The sequence below is a fragment of the Polistes fuscatus genome, unplaced genomic scaffold (genome assembly GCF_010416935.1).
Source record: "Polistes fuscatus isolate 324 unplaced genomic scaffold, CU_Pfus_HIC Scaffold15, whole genome shotgun sequence".
Taxonomy (NCBI): Eukaryota; Metazoa; Arthropoda; class Insecta; order Hymenoptera; family Vespidae; genus Polistes; species Polistes fuscatus.
In genome coordinates this window covers 761966-786612 of record NW_025113053.1, presented here as the reverse complement: position 1 = coordinate 786612, position 24647 = coordinate 761966, and the positions used below count along the sequence as shown (strand labels likewise).

General features: G+C 32.9%; 3 protein-coding genes and 1 non-coding gene across 11 annotated transcripts; 1 reads left to right on the top strand and 3 right to left on the bottom strand.

The window, feature by feature from the left end:
• Positions 1-1102: 1102 nt before the first annotated feature.
• On the bottom strand, positions 1103-14413 carry LOC122514716 (la-related protein 1B-like). 2 transcript variants are annotated; one of them, XR_006303106.1, is made up of 18 exons: positions 13504-14413; positions 7389-7471; positions 7241-7291; positions 6599-6779; positions 6403-6504; positions 6058-6254; positions 5833-5972; positions 5533-5722; positions 4664-5251; positions 4385-4557; positions 4081-4309; positions 3815-3988; positions 3319-3578; positions 3066-3217; positions 2584-2838; positions 2188-2321; positions 1480-2099; positions 1103-1297 (listed from the first exon to the last, which is right to left on the bottom strand). XR_006303106.1 is itself a non-coding variant. In XM_043631707.1 (17 exons), the coding sequence occupies exons 1-17, from the start codon at positions 14402-14404 to the stop codon at positions 1581-1583; spliced, it is 4329 nt and encodes a 1442-aa protein (XP_043487642.1). In that variant the 5' UTR covers positions 14405-14413; the 3' UTR covers positions 1103-1580. The 2 variants fall into 2 exon arrangements, 1 of the variants encoding a protein (XP_043487642.1); XM_043631707.1 differs by having other exon boundaries at positions 1103-2099.
• Positions 14414-14491: 78 nt separating this feature from the next.
• LOC122514717 (protein ABHD18) lies at positions 14492-19491 on the bottom strand. 7 transcript variants are annotated; one of them, XM_043631708.1, is made up of 11 exons: positions 19112-19491; positions 18893-18977; positions 18637-18819; positions 18412-18524; positions 18173-18311; positions 17871-18068; positions 17483-17780; positions 17260-17313; positions 16820-17105; positions 15514-16719; positions 14492-14805 (listed from the first exon to the last, which is right to left on the bottom strand). In XM_043631708.1, the coding sequence occupies exons 1-10, from the start codon at positions 19201-19203 to the stop codon at positions 16659-16661; spliced, it is 1509 nt and encodes a 502-aa protein (XP_043487643.1). In that variant the 5' UTR covers positions 19204-19491; the 3' UTR covers positions 14492-14805; positions 15514-16658. The 7 variants fall into 7 exon arrangements, with proteins under 7 accessions (XP_043487643.1, XP_043487644.1, XP_043487647.1 ...); XM_043631709.1 differs by having other exon boundaries at positions 16820-17063; XM_043631712.1 differs by lacking the exon at positions 18412-18524 and having other exon boundaries at positions 18173-18220.
• Positions 19492-19927: 436 nt separating this feature from the next.
• Positions 19928-22530, bottom strand: LOC122514719. The gene is made up of 4 exons (XM_043631715.1): positions 21933-22530; positions 21400-21861; positions 20661-20924; positions 19928-20179 (listed from the first exon to the last, which is right to left on the bottom strand). The coding sequence occupies exons 1-4, from the start codon at positions 22415-22417 to the stop codon at positions 20017-20019; spliced, it is 1374 nt and encodes a 457-aa protein (XP_043487650.1). The 5' UTR covers positions 22418-22530; the 3' UTR covers positions 19928-20016.
• A 2017-nt stretch (positions 22531-24547) lies between these two features.
• Trnaf-gaa lies at positions 24548-24620 on the top strand. Its single transcript has one exon. It is a non-coding gene; the product is annotated as a tRNA-Phe (tRNA).
• The last annotated feature ends 27 nt before the right edge of the window (positions 24621-24647 follow it).

Sequence of the window (24647 nt, the reverse complement as noted above, 5' to 3'; positions counted from 1 at the left end):
TGAGCCAAAATTTGTTGAAATAACAAAAGTACTTTGTTGACAAAAAAAAATCAAAACTCATCAAAAATTATATACATTTCGATACCATACTCGTTCGACGCACTTTAGAATAATAATTTTCTTAGTACCTATAGGAAAAAACTTGTATATATATATATATATATATTTATATATTTGGCAATTTGAAATATCTTTCTTTTTTTATTTACTTGCCTTTTCTTTGTGATTATAAGTATGTATGTATATGCATATGTATATATGTATATATGTATGTATGAATACGTCTGTATACAAAATTTTTTCTAGCAATAATATATACATATCACTGTAAACGCAAATGCTAAGGATTATTAAGACAAAAAAGAAGAAAATTATATATAAAATAGAAATTCCTATTGGGATATTATATGATTACATAAAAAAACAGAAATTACAAATAAAAATAACATGGATTAAGATTATAAACCTGCAGCTCCTCTCTTTCATTTTTCGCGTTGCTAAGCGATTTATACAAACATGATATTATTTGTATGTGAATTTTTTCATAATTTTTTTGTTTACTCTTTCTCTCTCTTTGTAACTAGATAAAAATAATAGTACTATTAAATATTCTAGTTCATAAGCGGCATTGCATAAAAATAAAATTATTTTTTTCTAATATACATTATAAATTAAATACAGTTAATTAACATATAGATCAAATATTATTTTCCTAATCTTATATAGTTTTCGATTATTATAATATAGTAATGATTTTTTAATATTAATAATAATATAACTTCAATTATTTTAGGACGTTTAGCGTCCCGTTATATTTTTAAGAATTAAACAATTCATTTTTATCATATTTCATGTGTATATACAGTTTTTATAATATTAGACTGTAGCGTACAAACAATAATATTAGTAATATTATTACTAATAAGAGTACTAGTAATAGCATCACTAGTAGTAACAGTTATAGCGATAATAATAAATAGTAACTGTTCTTAAATATGCAGATACTACGTTAGCACTGCATCTTTCTCTCGATCGTCATTATTTAAATGAAATCTTCAAGTGAAAAAGTTCTGCCAACTTTTCGACTTTTCTGTTCTTTTTCTTTTTCATTTTAATTCGTATTAGTCAATTTAACACAAGAAAGGCATATACGCAATATATAATAATAACGGTTCGGCAAAAATATTTACAAGCGAAAGTTTCATCAAAATTGCGCCGCGGCACCTTTCATCGGTTATATTTTTCACAGCACGTTCCTTGGTTGGCTTAGCAACGAACCGTCAAAGTTCTCGTATCTCTGAACAGATTTCATCGTGATCAAATAAATAATTCATTTTTTATTCGTCATCTTAGAAAATAATTTTTAACGGAAAAGGTTTCTCTCTATCTTTCTCTTTAATTTGTCCTTTTCGAAAACCATACATACAATTAACAGCGAAATAGTCAATTAGAATGAATATATTTGGAATTAATTCTCACCTTTTCCTTCATCGATGTTTCGGTAGAAAAATGATGCTTCATAGATACGGTTATAAATAAATTGATCATCTCTAATGCATCGACGATGAAGTATTTCAAGTTCAAGGCTTCTGTTCGTTCTTGTTAATAGATTGATTTTTGGCAGTGCTTAAAACTTTACTCGTCTCGTAAGACTTATTAGAGAGAGAACAAGAATTTGGTCTACTTCTCGTTTGATGCTGCTTATTATTTACTTCACGCTGACTACTATTCGACGATGCACCTGAATCATTCTTTCGTCTTGAATGTCCCATCCTTCCAGAACCAAAAGAACACGCTCTACTACGAACATGCGATGAATTATTATCCATGTCCATGCGCGTCTTTTGATTGTTGGTAGCATCGGCGGCATTAGAAGTTGTTGCTAACGTAACCGCAGCACAAGAATCACCAGAGTTTCGTCTTATCGAAGCACTATCGACGACACTACTCCCACTTGCACTTCCACTTGCACCTGGGACTGCAACTGCACCTACGCTTAAATATCCACTTCCACTCTCGGAAAGGCTTCTATTACGTTTTTTCGATCCGAGTGGTCGAGCATTTATCGAAAATCCTTGAAGCATCTCATTAATTTGAGGCTGTATAAACAAATATTCATTTAGATTCATTATTTTGTAGCATAAGATAAGAGAGAAGAAAAAAAAGAAAAGAAGAAAGAAATGATACCTCTTCGACTCTAAAGTCCTCGATGCTATTGAATTTGGACAGATATTCTTGTAATTGCGAATCGATGTAAAGATTGGCAGAATTTTTATAATATTTTAAGAAAGCCCAAAACTTCTCTAAGCCATACAATTGACCTGTCGTATCAAACAACAAACGATTAGTTATGAATATTTGGATGATATATCAATGATATTATATATAAAAGTAAAGTGTTTTTGTCGAGTTATATCGTCTATCAGAAATGATTAAAGTTTCATCGTTTCTTCGTAGACAAGACTCTAAGTGAAAACTCTTTTGCTTTGGCACAATCTTACCATTTAGCTACGTAGCAAAATATCGTAACTAAATAACCTATTATGTGCGTGATTATATTATAGAAAATGAATATGCACTCACCACGCTCGTAATCATCTATCGTCTCTAATTGAAAATCTTGATACAGCATAGATCTGAATTTGATCTCCAGACCGTAACTATAAAATCGAAATAGACACTCGAGTCCATAACGGTAACCCTCTAAGGCATCTTCTTTGGCTAAATTTCTAAATTCCTCGTACATGGCACGATTAAAGTTTTGTCGCAAGAAGAAGGACCAGAAGCGAAACAGAGTATTCATTTCTTGAGATTGTCCGATCCCTAATCTTTTCCGTTCTAAAATCAAAAAGAAGATTTCGTTAAAATCAAAAGTACAAATAACAATTTCGTTAAAGAAGAGAAGAAGAATAACTTCAGATTCTAATTCTCTTCACCTTTATCCCTCAGTCGGGAAAAGAAGACATAATTATAAGATATTCATCATTTCGTACGTAAATTCGTACGTAAATTCGTGTATATTAGTGTGCACGTGTTGTTCGCAATGACAATTCTCTTTGAATTACCTTTTAAACAGCGCGAGTGATATTTGTGATAGACCTGTTGAGTAAATCCTTTTTCTTTCAACAGGGCGTGACTCGGATGTTGGAATGTCGGCAAAGATTGAGGAACGCTACCGGCGATGAAGGCCTCGCTAGGACTCGTTCCAGTACTACTTCTGTCATTTGGAATAAAACGGATGGGAAATTATAAGAGAAGTTCTTTTAAGAAATCAATATAACAAGTTAAATCGAGAAATAAAAGGAAATAAATTCGTACCCAGTGGAGTAAGTACGCGGACGATGTTCCCTAACGTCCATTATCCAACCAACGTGATGTTCAACGGGAGGATTATTACTGTGTCGAGTCTTTCGTTTACGCGGCGTTCTCAAATCAACCGATGATTCGTCTTTCACGACTGCAAAGAATCTTGGAACTGTACCACGTCTTTCATTTATATCATTTTTCGCTTGATCGTTCCAATAATTTTTCTCATTCATTTTTTCCCTTTTATTCGAGCTATCCGAAGAAGTAGGAACCTATCATTGGAATATAGAATATAAATTAATATTAAAAAGTCAAATGTAATAATATTAAGGTGAATCTAAAGTTCGTCCGTTTATTATGATGTCGTTTCGAACGGTTTAGTAATTTTGTGAATTCGATCAAATCATTTTACATACGAGTGAAATATTAATATAAAAAAAAAAAACGCACGAACTTTTGGTTCACCCAAATAGGATAAACGAAGTTAATAATAGAAAAACATATGTACTCGAATCGGAGGAGACTGCGAAATATCCAAGTCGTCTTCCTCAACGGCAGACGGTGGCGGTGGCGGAACTTCGGGATTGGCTTTTCTTGGAGGTTTCGGTGCCATTTTTTCAAAATCCTCTTGACTGATTACATTGACGGTCTTGTAATTGTTAATAGAGGATGACGATCCATACTGTAAATAATACGATTAGTTAAATCTATGCGTTAAACGAAATGGAAATGTTTCCCGCAAAGATGATATGCACGTTAGTATATACATCTTACCCTTTGCCCATCTCCACTCCATAAACCCTTTTCGTAATAACGCAATCCATCATTGATCGCTTGTTCGAGATCCTGAGTCATTTTGACTCTAGTTGTCCAATCACCGGTACGATCATACCCTTCGTGTTTAGGTAATCTCGATGAATTGGGAACAGTCATTTGCGTAACTATTAACAATTTGTTAATATCTCTGTCCGATAATTCGTTATCTTCTTCCTCGTCCTCCGACCTGAAATATATGAAGTTACATGTGTTATTTTGAAATACTTGAACGTCGCATCTAATAATGAGAAGTAATTCTTACCATTCGGAAAAAGCATTGTGCCGTCCAGTTGGAGGTGGTGTATCCAATTCTTCGTCAAATTGGAATTCTAATTCCTCTCGTTGCTCATTCTTACGAATACCACTATTAACTTTTCCTTTTTCCTCGGATCCTTTTACTCCATCTTTATGTGAATGCTTTGTTCTTCTTTTGACCTATACAACAGTGATCATACATACGTCTTGTCGTATAAAAATGAAAAATGAAAAATGAAAAATGAAAAATAAAATATATCAAATAAAAAAGATATTAGAAAATAACCTCTTTCCAAGTGTTATCGGATTTGAAGGAAGACGATGGTGCCTTTTCATCGTTGATTTGTACTTTCTCTAAAGTAGAATCCTCGGTACGCGTTTTATCGTTCAAAATGATCGTCGATTCGCTGCTATTGGATTCGTTAGTCGATGGCAGAGACAATTCTTCATTACTCGACGGCCCAAAAAGCATAGAATTTATTGGTACTTCATCGACTATTTCAGCGACCGTTTTATCGATCATTTCAATGTTCGTCGGCGGTTGATCAATTTCCTCTAGATCGACTTGTTTACTCGCAATCAGTTTACTCGAAATGTCTACGGGTACAAATTCAGGCACATTCGGATTGAGACTATCACCCCCCGTAGTCACTAAGGTATTTTCTAATTCGTTTACTCTTCCTATTGTCGATCGTGATTGGTAACAAGATCGATAGATTTGCTGAGGTGCAGGCGGACGCGTGACCGATATCATGGATTTCGAACAAGGATAAAATTCAGACTCGTTCATATTTTCGTTTTGCGTATCAGTACAAGTTGAATTGCTAATTATATCCGGTAAAGGCCACCTCAATGGATCGATTCTGGTTCTTATCTAGAAGCAAAAAATCGTTGTAAATGGAAAAAAAGGCCCAATTTTTGGTATTTTTTGAAATTAAATTTTGTCGTAAATTCTTGTAAGGAGGTCTACTTTCAAACTCCATTCATTGGACCATTGTCCGAATGGTGTCAGCGAATCCTCCTCTCAAATTTCTCTTGCACAATAATTCAATCCAATTGACTACTCATAGCGTGTCATTCGATATTAGAGATTATTATTTGTGCCCAATGTTCATATTAGTTGCATTATTTATTGAAAATAACACTGGACCTTACCATGTATCCTTGAACCAATTCCAATTTATCCGATTTCGTAATAGAATTGATCACTAAGCTCAAATCCTCCGTCATGCTTTGAATCCGACGAAAGGATGCTATCAACGTAATGGGCAAGAATCCTTCTTCATCCATTTTACGTCTCAAATAAATGTCACTTATTAGATTCTCTTCGCTGAAGTAGTATTCTCTAAAAACGAAATATAAAAAACATAGTACATGAAATTTCTACTACTTATTTATCTTAAAAAAAAAAAAAAAAAAGAAAAAAAAAGAAAAGGAAAGGAAAGTTTAACTCACATTTGTTTTCTTATTAATTCTTTTAATTCTTCCATAAAAATGGAGGAGTCCTGTTGAATATAATTATTTTCGTAAAACATCGCTTCTTCTGCGTATGCCGGCGCTATATATCTCGATTTATCTTGATTTAAATCTTGATTCTACGAATAGGATGGTTAAAATAGATTATGTATAAATCTCAAGTTACAATAATCGTATAAGAAAAGATTAGAAACGATATCTTACCTCGTATTTCACGTAATCTACGTCATAATTAGAATAATCGTTATCGTATCTATGCCTAAAATTATTACGAGGCGTAGCGCTACCGCGTCCACCGCGTCCTCTACCCCTAAAACTTCGGCCACCTCGTGTATACGAGCCACCCCTAATACTGGATCCTGACCTACTATCGTATTCTTTATCTCTCCAGGCTTCTCCATCTTGAAAAAAGTGACATCAAAATATAAAATATTAATGAGACGCGTCGTAAGCTACAAAATCAAATCTACACGGTAAATAAGTATGGGCTTATTAAAGATATTAAACGTGACAAAAAAAAAAAAAAAAGAAAAAAAAACGAACGATTACCTTCGTTGTATCTATCTCTTGGGTTGTATCTCGGCGAACGTTCCCTCTTCCCTCTATTTTTTGTGATATCTATGTCGAGGGGAACCCATTTCTGTTTATTAACTGGAAATTCAAAAATCAACGATTATTATTAAACGATATTAAAAAGTTTCAATAAAATTTGGATCTTTTAAAGAAATCATACAATAATACTTACACTTTCTTCTTTTATCATTACCGTTATCCGTGAGCTCATCGCTGTCGTCTTGGCAATGATTGTGCTGCTGCTCTTTATTTTCTTTGGATTTTATTTCAATCGAGTGGCCACTAATTTCTTTAGTATTACTTGGCTCGGTAACGCCATTTTGTTTTTGAATTGTCACAGCAGTCGTCTTTTTCTAAACCAAAACACGCACCAGACATAGGGATAAATACTTTGAACGAATTTTACGTAAAACGCATTAATTATTATTATAATAATATTAAATAAAATTATAATAATATTAAATTAATATTATTATATTTTTTATATATAATATATAATATTATATAATATTATATATAATATATAATATATAATATAATATTATAATAATATTAAAATAAAATATATATTATATAACATTATTTAATAGTAATAGATATGAGATGAATGTACGAATACTTTGTTTGTCGGATAAAGCAGAATCTAATATTCCGATCGCTCTCATAGAAAGTATCTATTATTTTAGCAAATCGTATACACTCGCAGAAAAACTTATTATCTTTTCTGCGAGCTCTAGCATTTGCAAATGAAATAAAACATATATTTATTTTCAACGAATCTAAATGATAGAATATTCTCAAAATATGTTCTTACGTCTTGAGGTCCCAACGTTGGCCAATCTCCGATATCCGTAAAATCGCTCGCCTAAAAAAAAAAAAGCAAAAGATATGAAATATGAGAAAACAACAACTCGTAAAATTAGAATGATCGTATTCGAAGGGAATGGACAGCCCGCTTTTACCTTTGCATTAATCTTCTTCTTTTCTTTGCTAACTTTAATTATCGCTGGTTTCGACGATTCGGCGGAGATCGATGATCCATTTTCTAGAAAAGAAATAAATCATTATGTAAACGATATTAGAATATATTGGAATAAACAATTTGGAATAATATAGACCGCCGCGCTATCGTTTTCGTTAACCCTTTGATTGCAAAGTGCGGCCTAACGATGGAATGATGTTTTAGTTAACGTCGACTATTTTGATCAAATAAAAAAACCTCGCGAGCCAAGGAAGGTCGAAGAAATCGATAAGCGCATATATGCGTCCGCATCGCTCCAAAGGGTTAACTAATAACAACGATCGACGTCGATATTCCAACCATGTTTGGAATATTGACACGATTTCGTCTGAATTGATATATTCTTATCGTCATATCTTCTTCTAAACTATGACCTCGATTATGTGTTTCTATCGGTAATGCGCAAACGTTTATCGAATATTTTTATCTACAAAACGTACCACTACTTTAGGAGCCAAAAAAAAAAAAAAAAAAAAAACAACAACAACAAGAGAAATTAGAGACAGAAAAGTAATTTGACAATGAACATCATCCTAGAGGGGAAATTATAATCTAACTTATCAATCTGAATATTTGAAAGGAGTGATAGCAAAAAAAAAAAAGCGAATCTAATCTCCACGCGATGACGTTTTCAATTTGAAGAGGGTGCAAATTTTAGAAGAGCTAGAACAAACGTGAGAGGTGGAAGAGGAGAAGGTTCACCGATCCCTCCTCTATTCTAGTATCTTTCTTAAACTCTTAACCGACCATTTCTTGGCAACGGGACGGCTTTTATCCATGCCAAACTGGTTGAGAAAGAGGAGAGAAGGATGGCGGCAAAGAGACACGCGTTCGACCCTAAAATTCGACAAAACCGTCACGCGTTGACGATAAACAAGGAAAAAAATCTAACGAACAAAATAATCAAGGTCAAATATCACTGGCTGGGGGGAAGGGGGGAGGATTTTTCTCTGCCAATGCGCGAATTATTTTGATAAAATAAAAAAGTAAAAGGAACTTTAGGGTAAGAGAGCAATAGGCAACATGATGCATTTGTTAAATACAAGGAGACTTTAATTCGAAGGAAAATTGGCATACCTAACGAATTCTAAAACGAACGCGCGACAACACCGCGATTCGTTTTTCGAGTATTTTATTTCCGACAAAAAGACAAACATACGGTTTGTTTATTAAGAGAAAGATATGCACGTGCATAAATAACGAACGAAGAGTATACTTTAATAATCTTTCTTCCTTCTTCATTCTACTTTTTTTTCTTTTTTTTTTTTTTTTTTATTTAAAAATTTTTATTTTTTTTTTTTAAAATTAATACACAGATATATATACGCGTATATATCGTATATGCGTGTATAATAGTAAATAATTATTTCTTTTTCTTTTCTGCAATCTGATCCCAAAAAAAGAAATTTTAAAAAACATTTGACGTTAAAAATCTCTCTCTCCCTCTCTTCCTCTCTCCCTCTCCCTATCCCTCCCTCTTAATATTCCTTTTCTATCTCCTTTTCTATCACGTAAAATATTTAACCGACGTGTTACCGTCCGTTGGTTTGGTGTCCAATCCGGAACTTATTTTTGTTCTTTACGGTGTGAGGTGTTGTGCAAATTCTAAGCCGAAAAAAAAAAACTCAAACGAGAAGAAATTCCCGTTCGTCGTTCGTAGAAGCACTTTACTTTCTTTTTTTTTCCTCGAGAATAATCATCCCCTGTTTTTTTTTTGTAATGTTTTTTTTGTTTTTGGTATTTTGTAATTTTTTTTTTTTCTTTGTAATTTTTTTCTTTTCTTTTTACGCAATTTACATCATTTTACCAAATCGTCGTAATCTTCGTCTCCCGAAAAAGCACACCCGGTCCCCCCCTTCTAATATTTTTTGTATTTCGTTTCTTTCTTTGTTCATCCCCCTCCCCCGATTGTAATTTCTCCAAATATTTTTATGCGCCCAGACAGAATTTTAGCTTTTTTTTTTCTTTCTTTTTTTTTCTATCGCACTTTCGATTAGTCGAAATAATTAATAATTCCATCGCAAAAACGTATATATATATATACATAACACGGTTCCATTTTTGTAATTCAGTTAATAATTGTATATATCGCTTATCAATTAATTAGAATTATTTTTATGTTTTGTTTTTTTTTCTTTTCTGTTTTTTGTAGCACACTCACACGCTCACACAATATTTTTTACATTCAAGATGGAAGGTAGCAATTCCTTTGCTGTATGTTTTATTGTTGTCGTTTTTCTTGTTGTTGTTGTTTACTATTCTTTTCTCTTTACTCTTACTTTTTCATCTCTTTCTCATTCTCCGTCTCATTTAGCAAATTAATTGTTCTTCCTAGTCAATTTTTATCGCGTCCTAAATTAGTTCTTTTTTTACACATGTATATATATATATATATATATATATATATATATATATATACATATATATACATATATGTGTGTGTGTGTGTGATATTATTTTCATTTTCCATTTTCATTTCATATACATATGTACACTTACATACGTAAATACAAAAGATACACACGATTATTTTCTCCATACGCGTATGCATCTTCGATTAATTTACGCATTTAGTTCACATAAATATGTATATAAATATATATATCTAAATATACACATATTTATTTATATAATTGTACGTAACAACACGCACGCAAACGCACGCACACTCACACATGAGAACGTAAATACACACGCACACGTACACACACACACACATATCCATATATATATATAGATATACACACATATATATATATATATATATATACATATTATAATAATATATAATATATATACATATTATAATAATATATAATATATATACATATTATAATAATATATAATATATATACATATTACATATACATATTATAATAATATATATATATATATTATTATTTAATTAATTTTATTATTATGTTTTTTTTTTCGTTTTAATTCTTCAACACCTCTCAGAACATTTTGCAATTATTTTATTCCTACCAACGACGGTTCGTTAATATTTTTTTTATTAATATTTTTACGCGATTAAATATTTTCTTCTCTTCAATTTTAATTTTAATATATAGAAATTCCTTGGAGATATTTCTCGAATATTTTCTTTTGTTTGTATCGATCCATTTTCTCGTTAGCCAAAAATTAGTGCATCGTAGGTTTTTTTTTTTTTTATCCATTGAGTTTTTTCTTTTTCATTTTTTCTTTTTTTGTTTTTTGTTTTTTTTTTTCTTTCAATCAGGGGTCCCATCGTCGGTGATTTTTTTTTCATTATTATAATTATTATTATAATTATTATTAATAATTATTAATATTATTATTATTATAAGCAGTCTTCAATCTTGTTTTCATTTTCTCTTCTTTTAACTTTCTTTCTCTTTCCGTCATTTTAATTCTCCCAAACGATTACCCATCCCCATTCGTCGATGATATTTCAATTTAATTTCATTTGTTTATTCTTATATTTTTTTATATTCCTCCTCTTTTCTCTAGTCTTTCAATTTTTTTTTTGTTATTTTTTTTTTTTCATCCTTTTTGTTTTCATTGACCCGTTTAATTTTACTTTTTGTACATCCGGTGTGTACCCCCGCCTTCCCCTCTCTTTCTTTCTCTCTTTCTTTTTTTTTATTTATGAGTGTAGTTAATTGTAAAATAAAAAAAAAACAAAACAAAAAAAACAATAAAAAAAAACATAATTATTATTAAATTAATTTTGTTTTTGTTGTAATATTCCGGATACGTTAATAAAAATCAATTATAGTTTGAACATAAGTTATTATTAGAAAAAAAAAAAAAATTAAAAGAAAATCTATAGAAGAGAGAGAGAGAAAAGAAAGATCTCATAATGGCTTCTTTGGTATTATTATTTTACGAGGGGAGGGGGGTCCCACACATACGCACGCACACCTGCTGCCTGAGAAGAAGAAGAAGAAGAAGCGGTAGAAAACAGCAGCAGCAGTAGTAATAATATCATCATAATCATCAATCCATTTTCTCGTTAGCCAAAAATTAGTGCATCGTAGTTTTTTTTTTTATCCATTGATATTATTACATTATACTTCCGACACATATTTTATGATAGAAAAGTGGGCGCAATAAACTTGCGTAACGTCGAGCGAAATTAACTAGTGACTAACTATGAAAAACGAGTAATAGTAATAATAATAATAATAATAATAATTATAACGACGATGATGATTTAAAAAAAAAAAAAAAAGATGAATTTTTATATGGGCGCAAAACATAGTTGGATATTGATTTTGGTATCTTTATATTCCAAGAAGGCAAAAATTAAGCATAGTAATTTCTCAAGATTAGAGAACGGTCTTTAAACGGTTGAATTACATTAGTCGATCGAACAAAATGATTGGTCGAATGCAAATTCCTTCATATACGTATGTCCTTCTGAAACATTCTTTTACGATTCTATTTTAATATTTTTTCTTTTTTTTTCGTTTTTATCAAACACACGAAGAGCACGATACTAGTCAAGGATAAATTTTCAGGAAAAAAAAATGTCTTCCGTTCATTTTTACAATCCGTCGTTAATTCGTTTACATTTTTCACTAGGAATGAAAATTCTTTGAAACTACTACAATTTCGATAGTAAGATATATTTCACTGACCTTTCGATCGAAAGTTTTTTTTTTATCGTTCTTTTCTATCACGAAACCGGTTTACTTTTCTCTACTCTCGCTTTCCGCGACACATTTGAATGTGGATCGAAGATCACGAGCATAAGACCAAAATGATTACACCTCTGTCGGAGATCGTTACGAGAAAAAAATAACTAAATAAAAACTTAAGATGGCTGAAGATGGAAGAAAACGAGTCTCGAATACTAGCAGCGTGGTTTTTTTTTTTAAATGCGAATGCCGATTAGAAAGAGACAGAGTGTGTCTGGAACGTAACTGCTACGTAACATTGTTAGGCACGTTTCTTCGTAACTGCATTACGTGGACTACTCTCTCTCTCTCTCTCTTTCTCTTTCTATATCTGCTTTATAGTAAAAGTGTCAATGTCGTTGCCCTCCAACTCGCATCCGTTTGCATCTTCTTCCCCATCTTCCTTTTCGACGATCTTAATGGTAAAGTTGCAATTAACACACCCAACGGCTACTATAATTCAATATATATTTTTTTTTTTTTGAGAAAGAAAAAGAATCGTTCAATCGTACTTTGGACTTTATACCTTACCCTCGTATTTTGATCAACCCTTACTAATGTCCTATCGATGAAAGGGGAGAGAAAGTATCGAACAAACATCGTACGATATGGCAAAGTTTGAAGAATTACGTGTAATGCCCCCTCCTCCCCCCAAAAAAAATCATACGAAAAAGTTCTACATAAACAAACGAACAAAAAACAAGGAAGAAATTAAGGACTTTATGCAAATTGTAAAAAGAAGGCGGCAACGTGTCGAATTTCTGTACCACCTGCCCACTTTCTTGCCACGTATGCTATTATAGTCGTATGCTAACTCGAACACACGTGCTATGATTGGATATATTTTTTAATCGTACTATTATCATTATCAACTTATCAGATAGCTTTCTCTCTCTCGTATAGTAATAAAATCGGACCACGAATTTCGTTCGTACGAACGATTTCTTGTTTCCCCCCCCCTCTAAGAGAACAACCACGTGGCAATAAGACGATGTTTTTTTTTAACGATTTAATTACAAGTTTTCGTCATCCTTATAGCATTCCGACATCCGAAGATGTATTTCTATTTTCATTGTAAGTTACGTTATGTAAAGAATAGCCTAACAAACTATGCGTGCGCACGTGTAGCGTGTCTGTTGTTGAATTAACGATAGGAACGGTATTTTATAATACCTTATAAAAAAAAACTTGATAATTATTATATATTCATTAATTAGTAGCGCAATATATATGTAGATGCATCTTTCAAGGTCACTGACGAATGTCGTACAACATTTTTCGGACAATTTTTTCTACCATTTACATTATGCCCATTCGCATCTCCAAATTTAATGATTATACCTTTAATTGGCAATATCATTACTATTCAAATAGAAAATAAAAGCGTGAACTTACCTATTAACCCTTGTACTCGCTGTTGCTGAGGTTGTAATATTCTTTTCTCTTTTGTAACTGGTTTGTCCATAGCGCTAGGAGTAGTTACGGATTGTTGAACGGAGGATTGAAGAGGCTTCTTTTTAGTCCAAGCATTGACCGCAGGTATGGGAGCCGCTACATACTTCATCGGGGCAGGTGTTTGGGCTTGACCGTCTTCTTTAGTATCCTTGTCTTTATTAATTTCTTTATTGTTAATAGCGTGTTCCGTGCTATTTCTATCGGTTCGTTCTTTGTCCTTTGTCATTCTTTCTCTACTAGAGTCGCTAAGTCCGCGCAATCTTTTTCTGTGATCCTTATGCCGATGGCGATCTCCGTGATCTTTTTGTTGGTGTTCTCTTAATTTTTCTTTCCTCCGAGCACTCTTAGGAGCAACGGTTTGAAACTCTCCGTCGCTTCCAATATCCCCATTATTTAATTTATCTTGCTTTAATATTGGCGCAGTACTTACATCTGCTTGAGGTTGAGATCGTTGCTCGGTTTCTTTAATCGTAGAAGATTTGTCCGATACGTTGCTACCTAATTGTAACTCGTTGTGACTTTTATCTACTCTAAGTTGCTGCGTTTGCTGTGGTTGCGTGGATGAGGCAAATCGTCTTCCAGTCCTCTGATACGATTTACCTTTGGCAGCATAATTTTGGGAAACCATACGCTCTTTAGTTCCATTGGATTGTTGGCTCGCAATTTGGCCTCCTATATTTTCTTTATTATTTCCTTTATTCGAGGAAACTACTCTAGCGGTATTAGTCTCGTTCGAGGCTGCTTTGGGATTGACCACGCTAGCGTAGGATACACCAGAGCCTCCCTCCTCTCGCTCTGTGCTTCCCTGAGCGCTGCTGCTGCTGACCACTTTTGCCGCCATCTTGAATCGCCCGCGCGGAGACAAAAACACGAGGAAACGGGTTGTCCCACCTTTTATTTTCTCTCTATTTTCTCTCTTTTTTCTCCCTTTTTTCTCTCTCTCCCAATTTATTTCACAACGTGTTATTCCTTCTTCAGATCTTTCGCTTTTTTTACTTTTCTTGCAAACTTACTGAAATAACAATTCTTACTTTCCAACTACGACGAAATTCAAAATAACACATGTACTCGCCGGTTTCATGAATGATTCGTCAAATCTATCTTTTCGTTTTCGTAGCAAACCAAAATAAAGTGAATCTCAATTGTAGACACGAACGGATCATTCAGGCATTAAATAAAGAAACAGAGTTTTATCGTCGTACCACGTTTCGAGCGCATGTGGTATTTGTACGTCGTGAAATACTTAAACAAAAAGAAATAAAAAAATAAACCTCATGCTGTAGCTCGTGTTTAAACTTACAGTTAACTTAATGCAATCCCAAGTCTCTCTCCCTCTCTCAATCTCTTTCTTAGTTCGTCGACTATTAAAAAAATGTAGAGACTACGCACCCGCACGTTACAAGAGCAGATCTTCTTGTGCCGTGTGGGTTTGCTGTTATGGTCGCGTCGTGCTTCTACTTCCCGGTATGAGTTTGCTCTTGCGCATGCGCGTCCTCTATCTCGCAAAACTTTTCTTTGTAATGGAGGATTAGTTACTAGCGATGCAGGGAGAACCACTAGGGAAAGTACGGTGCCACGAGAAATGACGCGAGAATCTCTCCCTCTATCTTTTACTTTTTTTACTATAACCTTCTACTACCACGTGCCTTTTACAATTCACCCATATATTTGAATGAATATCATCTTTATTGAAAAAGAAATGAGTACTACTGATTCGATGTAAATGATGCTAATGAGGGGGGGGAGAGGAGAGAGAGAGAGAGAGAGAGCGAGAGAGATGCGCAAATCGCCTTGCACCACGAGGTCTATATTACCTCGAATACTCTCGTAATTTGGATTGCTCGATAACGATGAAAGATTGCTTTTTCTTTCTTTCCGTTTAATCGTCTTCGCGCACTTTCCGTATCAATGAAAATAGGATAGACGTTGATCAAGTAGATAAGTACATACCACGAGTGCTGAGACAATTTGAAGTAGAAGAAAAGTAGTAGAATACCGGGAGGAACTTATCTTCTTTTATGGTTATACCCGTATGCCCTAATGTTTCTTCTTATTCGTCGTATCGACACCGTAGATTCTTTTTTCTTTGACTTGTAACGTCTAGTAACATCGTTGTAGCGCCGAGTTCTTGTTTATTACGTAAATGCGAGGCATTTTCGACAATATTTTAACACAAGAAAGCAGCAAGTGAAACACATGTAACCGTCTATGTCTCTCTGCTTTGAGAGAGCCAAGCTGACTTCCGGCTACTACAGAACACACTGCGCAACTAATTCTTTTATACTTTTTGCAAGATGGCGCTACTAATCTTTCCTCTTTCGATTATTTCGCGCGAAATTTCAAACATCAATTTATTGTTTCATCATTATTTTACAGTTATTTTTCAATCCCATATGCTACGTTTATTCAAATAAAATTAACGTATCGTGGACAAAAAAAAAATTAACCCTTGTATGCATGCATGATAACAAAATCAAAAATCGATTAAAACTTCATTGCTAGGCGAAATTAGATGAAATTATTGCTGCATCGTTACGTTCCACTTATCAAATCGCCATTGTGTTTAAAAAGAAAAAATGTCTACTGTGTCATTAAATAATTGACTATCCAAACTTTGATATTGCATACTCTTCGATATACGGTATTTTTAACATTTTTATTTATTTATTGTCATAACAAGTGTGATTTATATTTTATAGCGTGTGGTGTGTGTGTGTGGAGGGGTGGGGAGACGATGTAAACATATGTATGTACAAAGAATATATCATATAACTATTTTCCTCCAATTTCAACGTGTATATTCTTATATAAATATGGCAAAGATGTAAAGTCTCGCCCGGTGAAAAAATATGGCAAAAAATACAATTCTATCGCATCAATATCCCATGTATAATAAAACTGGCTAAAATTTAGCTAATCCATAGTTCAGTTTACATTGAAAATATTAAATTGCAACGTTTCGTGTAACATACTTCCTTCCTTCCTTCATATTCATAAGAAGAATATAATCGTTTAACAATGATTAGATATTCGTTCATTTGATTGAAAACATAATTTTGAAACTATCTATTCTGTTATTAAAATATCTTTAGCTGTCAACTAGAATCTAGAGGATATTTTTGCAATGATCGCTGAAATGCCTCCGCGATAGTTGATCTGAAAGATTGTTAAATGTGTAAAATATTAAATGCAGGACAGACGCCTTGCTTCAAGACGTTCAACGTGTTAATTAGATAAAAAAAAAAAAAGTCTATACCTAAAGACTTTTTGATGAAGAAGGTATGCACTGACATGACCAGCATCGATGTAACGTATCTCAACTCCAGGCCAAATTTGTTCTAAACTCATGCAACTATCTCGCGGAACGTAAGCGTCGTTGCGCGCACAGACAGCTATAATAAGTTCGGTATCGACGGGAACTTCAAAATTTTTTAAATGCGTACACTCGTCCATTATACCACGCATAAATTGCAAGGCTTCTCTTTCTCGCCATTTGCCGTCTGAAAATAGCGGATGCTTCTGCACGGGAAATGAACAAACACCTGTTGCCAAACAAATCTCAATAATATCATACTTCTGTGTAATTTTGTTTGCAAACATTCGTTGAAAATTGGAATGTAATATTCCAACATTCGATTGGTTAAATTCAAATTATTGACACATGTATTAGAGTTATTTGAAAAGATTCAAACTTACGACCAAATGTTCTTCGTACTTTACTCGTATACGTATCTGTATATTTGAAAGCAACTGCATATGTAAGAAAATATGAAATATACAAAAATATTATATGATTGGTTTGACAATTATCTAAATGAAGGAAAGTCATAGTGATCGTTTGTTTAATATTAAAGAGGAAATGAAACACAAATGGCACGAGCATTTCAAAGCAACAGTTATACGTTCATACATTTCTTACCCTTAAGCGCTTCAAAATCATTTGATTTCAATTTATTTGAAATAAGATTCAGAGAAAACAATTTTGCTGTAGATTTCTCTTCCGCCGCTTGGCCAATTAAGTTATTGCCTTTATTCTTTCGACGCGTATCATCTAAAGAGTTATTGTCAATATTATTGTTATTTGCTTTTCCATCCTTTTCTATGGTAAGATTTTCTTTTCTCTCGTCAGTCTTTTTTAATTCTTCCTTTAATCTATTTATTCTATTCATACTAGCAGGATAATGTTTAGCAAAATGTTGCCCGGCCAAGAATGCGCTCTATAAATGCATAATGCGTAAACATTAAAGAATATTTATTGCTCCGTAAGGTATTTCTAAGGAAGGAACTATCGAGAACATCAAGCATACTTCTTCATCTATAACTTTCACCATTTTTGCTAAATCGTTTTGATAAGTTTCATCCGAGAAATATTGATTTTCTAAAAGATTCCAATTTATAGAAGCACTCATTACGCCTTCCGTAAAGACAGGCGAGGCTGTTGACCATGAAAGACACGGTACCAAGACTATAGGTTTTGGCCAATTCGTAGCAGCTAACGATGCCATCTATAACAATAATATGACAGCGTACAATAATTTGATTATAAATGAATTATTTATAAGTAATTATATTTTAATTTTGTATATTAAACAATTAAATATATACTAACGTGTCCACCCATTGATAAACCTGTTAGGCCCAACGGTCCAAATCCTTGCTGTTCGCACCAATTCAATAAAACAATAGATTCCATTATTAAGCAACCTCCCATAATAAAAATGTCGCTGACGTTATGTAAACTTGAACGTCTATGTAATGTTAAAAGGAAATATTTATAAAGATGATAACGACCAACGGAATCGTCGTATAATTTTATTTAGTACAAACCTTGAAAAACTGATTTCTTACATTTGATCTTTTGGTTTTCTTAATCCATAAAATGGATTTTCCAGAAGTATAGAAGCGATTCCGGATTCCTTAAGCAGTGGCTTAGCAATTAAGTTCCTCCGTCGCCAAAAAAACTGATTCAAAAGTCACAAATCATCAGCGTGATCCCAATTTTATGGGATTACATAAGAAGGCCAATTATCAAATGTCAAACGGATTAAAGATGACGTCGAATCAAAAACATACGTGATCTCCTGTTCCCGCAAGATGTAAACAAATAGGCTTTATTTTGTCGGAGTCCCATTTGTGCGGTAAAATAACTTGAAAATATGCAGTTTTTATTTTTTCCGGCATCATTCCTGAGAGATATCGATCAAAGGGCGAAGTAAAGGAACCTTCTATTACATGGCAGTCGGACCATTGTTCATCCTGTAGATGAAGTAGAGACGAAAGAAAAATCACGACAATATATTTCAATCTGAAATTATTAGTCTCAACTTACTTTGGTTATATTTATTGGATAATTACGAGGTATAAGATTATAACAAGTCTCTCGATTGGCTATAACTTTCCTAAATTCGAATATCCTGAAATGAAATTGAAATTATTATTGTATATCGTTGGACCAAATATATTTCAGCCTAATCTCACACACTCAACTATTATTAACTACTCTCATTTATGAACTCTGTTATATAGAAGTATAACCAAATTTACTTGCCTTTTCAAATTTTGGGGATTGCCCCATCCCTTCGTAAAGAACTTAGTTAGAAGAATACTTCTGTAAACGGCATCTAAACGACTCGGAGGCATTATTACTAATTAATCGATATTTTTGCGATCTATAGTTGGATTAGTTAAAAAATAACTTGGACGAATTTTAATCCAGATTCGAATCCATTTTTGTACTTTGACGCATGCTTAATCATCTTATTCTTTAATTAACTAAACGTCATGTCGCGATTAATTCTATTTTTATTATCGCCTAAAAAAGATTTGAAGATGTTGAACGAATAATACAATTAGGCGAGTCAAAGGAGATACATAAGTATATTATATTGTGTTTACACGTAAGTAGCAATGCATATATATACGATATATAGATATATGTATATCTATATAGATAGATTAGGCGCTTAGAGATCGACGTGACCTACTGCGTCGTCGATTCGATAATCGTATCGTATCGTTCGATAATAATCGAGAGTTCAAATATCGAAAATATCGCGTTACCTTATTGGCGGGAGTCACGAGCGTAATTACCTCGGCGACATTATGGCGCATGCGCAATCCAGACGTTCTCTCGTTAATCAAACGCTTTAACGTTCATTTTGAATCAATCCGTTGATCGTTTTTGCGAAATAGCATCATACATTGAAATTGAATATACATATTCTAGCATATCTCTGTGTAGAATTAACGAAGAAAAAAAGGACACGTGTATAATACAGGTTAGGTATGCAGCAGTAAAAGAAATGCGGCTTTTTCTCTCAATTAATTTATTTCCAAAACGTTTGATACTTTGTTCTTCATTTTCTTTATTATTGCTGTCAATTCGATCTCTTTATTTCTCATTTAAGAGAAACTTCATAATATTTGCGAGATATATTCGAGAAATACTCGATATTAGTTACCAACGGAAACGTGCAACGGTGAATTCATTGATCTTGCTTGCAATTCGGCAATCTTTGCACGATCAAAATGAAGAGCTTTGTCTATAGACCGATTAATACGTTTGTTAGCGAGATATCGCATAAATTGAAATTTCATTAGAAAACGAAGGAAATATCTGAAATAAGATAAGTATTATTAATTTAATATATTATATATAATATTAATATAATATAATTAATTAATATTAACAATAATATTAATTAATTATTATTATTATCATTGTTGCAATATTATTTAGGATTAGGGCTATGTCGTAAAATAATCGATACGAGAACTGTCAAATAATAATATGTTCTAGAACGATAAAACATAAAAAATATGATATAAAGTACGATAGCTAATGGCATAATAATATAATAATAACCGATTGTTTTTTATTTTCTTAGTCATTTGTCATAAAAATATGTAAATAAAAGTACGCAATTCGGTACGCGTGTATAATTGATACGATAACGTTCGCTTAATTACATACGAGTAATATTTCGTAACCTTTCGCGATTAGATATTAGTTAGACGCAATTAATTATCACGAAGTAGTTTGGTTAAGAAAAAAAAATGAATAACAAACAATAAGGAAAAGAAAATAATTGTCTTACTTGATATAATAGTATTCGATCCTTTGAAAAAACGTCAAGGAGGAGTAAAAAGTCGGCATTTGAAGATCCAGTATCTCGGCAAATAGTAACATTATCGTTTCAAAACTGGGAACCATTAAATAATAGCTAAATCCTTCGATGACGCATCTTATCATATGTTCCCATTGTGGGCTAATTCGTCGTAATGCAGGCTTGACGAATTGGTTTACATAGATTTGACAGCGAGCTTTTACCTCTTTCAAACTACCACAACACATATTTACCCTTATCGAAAACAGAAAACATCAAACTAATTAAACTCGAATAATATGTTTATAAGAGTTTTCAAATGAAAAACAAATGAAAAAAACAATAGTAACGGTATTCTCATCGCACATTTCAATCATATTTACGGATTATAATTTTATAAGAGAAAATCACGAGATTGCTTCAAGAGCAAAGGTCGAAGATCTTTCATTTTTGTCGAAACAACGAGTTATAAAATCAGGAAGAGGAAACAATCCGCGAGTAATGTGTTATTACGCGCCAAGTCTTCCGAGTTATCAAAGTGTTTGGTTTACCTCTATCTAAGAAAACTCATTATTAGAAAGTAATCGTGTAATGCATTTAACATTAGTATAATGTCGGTTCGAATCCACACTAAGAGAGGTAAGAGTCATGAACGGGGAACCAGCATCAATTCGAACCATATTTCGTCTAATCGTTATAATTATATCTATGTATATTCGTTTAAACTTACTGGTCGTCCACTCCTAAGAGATAACCGATACATCTCCAAACGTAACATAAATTTTCCAGACTCTCATCGTCATTCTTATCAATTCCAAAATGATCAGGGAAAAGTATGGCAAAGCCCATAAAACCGAAAAGAGTATAGCTCGAATCCATTTGATTAAGATTTCTTCGTTTCGATGTCGTCGTTGAAATATCGTTTAGATAATATTTCTCGTACCAGTAATCCGCGAACGTACCTTTAGGCAAACTCGTAGAAAAATCATCGATCATAGGTCGAAATAGAGGACAGTGGGGATTCTTTATAGCAGAGATCTCTTTTATTTTCTTTTGGTCGATTCCATCGAGTTTTGTTCTTACATTGAAATGCATTTTTCTCACCCTTAGAATATATTTGTGAGCTTCCGTATCTTTGCGCCAAGGATTTTCCTTGTACCAAATGCGAACACATTCCGACGTTGACAAATACCTTAAAAGATGGTATCAAACGGTATTAAACGGTATTAAACGATCAAACCAAGTCTATCACTTAAATCCTACCTTTTGAAGGATGAGTAAGGAGTGTGAGATTTTTGCGTCATTATCAAAGTATCCAAACCATCTTCATGGCACAACAAACTAATTAAACCGTAGAACTGTGCTAAAAATAACCCAGCTAGGTTATCGCGAGCAAACCGTTGACCTTTTTCAAATTTCTCTATATCGAACCAATCTGGTTGCTCCAAAACCTCATCATCGGTATGAATAGGCATATGTAAAAAGTATAACGATTTTTTGTGGATCTCTGACAGAGGATTCGAATCTTTCTCAAAAATATCTTCGATTTTCTTTTCTATTTTTTCATAACTTTGATCGGTAAACTTATTTTCCAAATTATTTTCCAAATTATTTTCCAAATTATTTTCCAAATTATTTTCCAAATTATTTTCAAAAATATAATGATCGTTTAACTTGTCAATAATCGATTGAAACTCTTTCTCTTTCTCTTTCGTCTTCTCCTTTTCTTTTATTTTCTTCTCTTCCATTGTTTTCGTAAACGTTATTATTCCTCGACTCGTCTGTCGCCGTTGCCCGTCTTCATTCGACTGAGGAGCGGCAACTTATTCCATCTCTCCAACCTTATGTGCCTTAGATTTTTTTTATAGTGAAGAAATTCAAATAATTTTATCGTTTTTTTCTTCATCTTCCTTGATATGGAAACGATCACAGTTGGTCTATCGATCGATACACATTTGTCGATAAAATTGGGGATACGTTTCAACATTAGGGCGTGCAATGGAATCAAATTTGAATTATGACACGACGCGGTTTATCTTTCTTTTAAAATATATTGTAACGTTTTTTTCCTTTAATTGCTTAGCAAGCGATACGTAACTCAGCATGTATTTATCAGTGTTACGTTATGGTTACTTCAACATTGTGTTTATGTTGTGCAATAGATTATTTGGTAAACATTTTTATTTAGAATTTATGTTTTACGTATTTTTGAATAATACCTTTCCGATTAATACTAATATTAAATTTGAATATTAATTAATTTATTAATTAATGAATAAATTAATTCAATTCCGTCTAGGACGGATCATTTCCGTCTAAATTCTGGATCACTTCTAGATCACGCTCGGATCATATTTTAAACGGAACAAATAACGAACATGTATTTTCTTTCAATTATTATGCCATAAGTCTCTCATAAGTTTAAAGGCTCAGATTCGATTACGGGACAATTAGATTTCTTTCCGAGCGTGATTTCTTGTAGCCACAGTATTCTATCATCACGGTTATTTTATTACGTTTTTTGTACAGAATATGTAAGTATGTTTTGTTATCTTTACGTCATTTCTGTTTATTAAATATGTATTGTTCACCAAGGATAATACACTTGCAATCGACGACAAGTAAAACTAATCAAAACTTATCGCGTATAACGAGATATTTCTTTTATAAATAATATATAAAAAGTGCAAAATGAAAGTACACTCCGACAACGTTTCGTTTGTTCGTTCCGTTGTATAAGTTTTATCGATTAATGCATTTCTAGAGTAGAGTGCATCAAGCATGCGCCCATCTACGCAAACTCCATCGAAAAATTTATTCGTTGCAACCAACGACGCATATCTTTAACTTTCGAAAATAGAAATGTATTCTGAGTTCATTTTATATTTAAAATGATGACGAAAAGACAAAGATACGAACCCTTACTCGAAGCTAAAATTAATCTCTTTTCGCTTACGTAGGAGCGACGGATATATCTGCCGTCCATGCGTAAACCGTTACAAATATACAAATACCTATATTATCTACAAATTTGTAAGACATTTTTCATAATCAAAATGTTAAATTATACTTTTGTCATATCGGAGAGTAACGATTGTTTTGAAAACGTATATACAGATGCCACGCGCACCGTGCACGCGTTGCACTTTGCACGTTGCCGAAGCAAAAGAGTTAATTGATGAAATTATACTTGCCCACAGTTCGGACAACATTTCATACACATCGCACTGGCAGGCTGTGATATCTGTTTTATTCGATGATACGTATCGATAATTTACAAATCTACGATATTTAATGTTACTTTCTATATTTTATTTTCAAACATATTTTCAATATTTAAACCAATATCTCTGATAGGAAATCGTAATCGAAAAGTGATCATTAATAATTTCAATACTTTTGTTTATTTTTCAAATAAATGCACCATCTCTGTCGATGATTCTCATTCGTTTTCGCGCGAAATATTTAATTCGAACGGTGAGCAAGTAAGCTACTCGAGTGGAGCCACTATAGTGGCGCATCGACCTAGAAAAAATATTCGCTAAAGCCACTCTAGTGGCAGGCCGGTTAAGCACCATATCGGTAATAGTAGTGCTCTACCTTTATCTTACCTGCCGTCGGTAACGGTAGTTTTCTACTTTTAAAATGTCGACAGTCGGTAATAGTAGATTTCTAATTTATTTTACTCTACGTAAATTATGCCATAAGTCTGATCGTTGCTATAAACATTTCATAATATTTTTGCGATAAAATAAAATCGTTTTTTATGCTACAATTTATATGCTACAAATTATACTACATCAAAATAATATTAAGGGTAAAAGTAAAATTGAATACTTTACTGACTTCATTATTTTTTTCTCCCTTAGCTTTCACAAGCCGAAATAGCTCAGTTGGGAGAGCGTTAGACTGAAGATCTAAATGTCCCCGGTTCAATCCCGGGTTTCGGCAAGGTCAATTTTTTTTTTTCGTATCTAC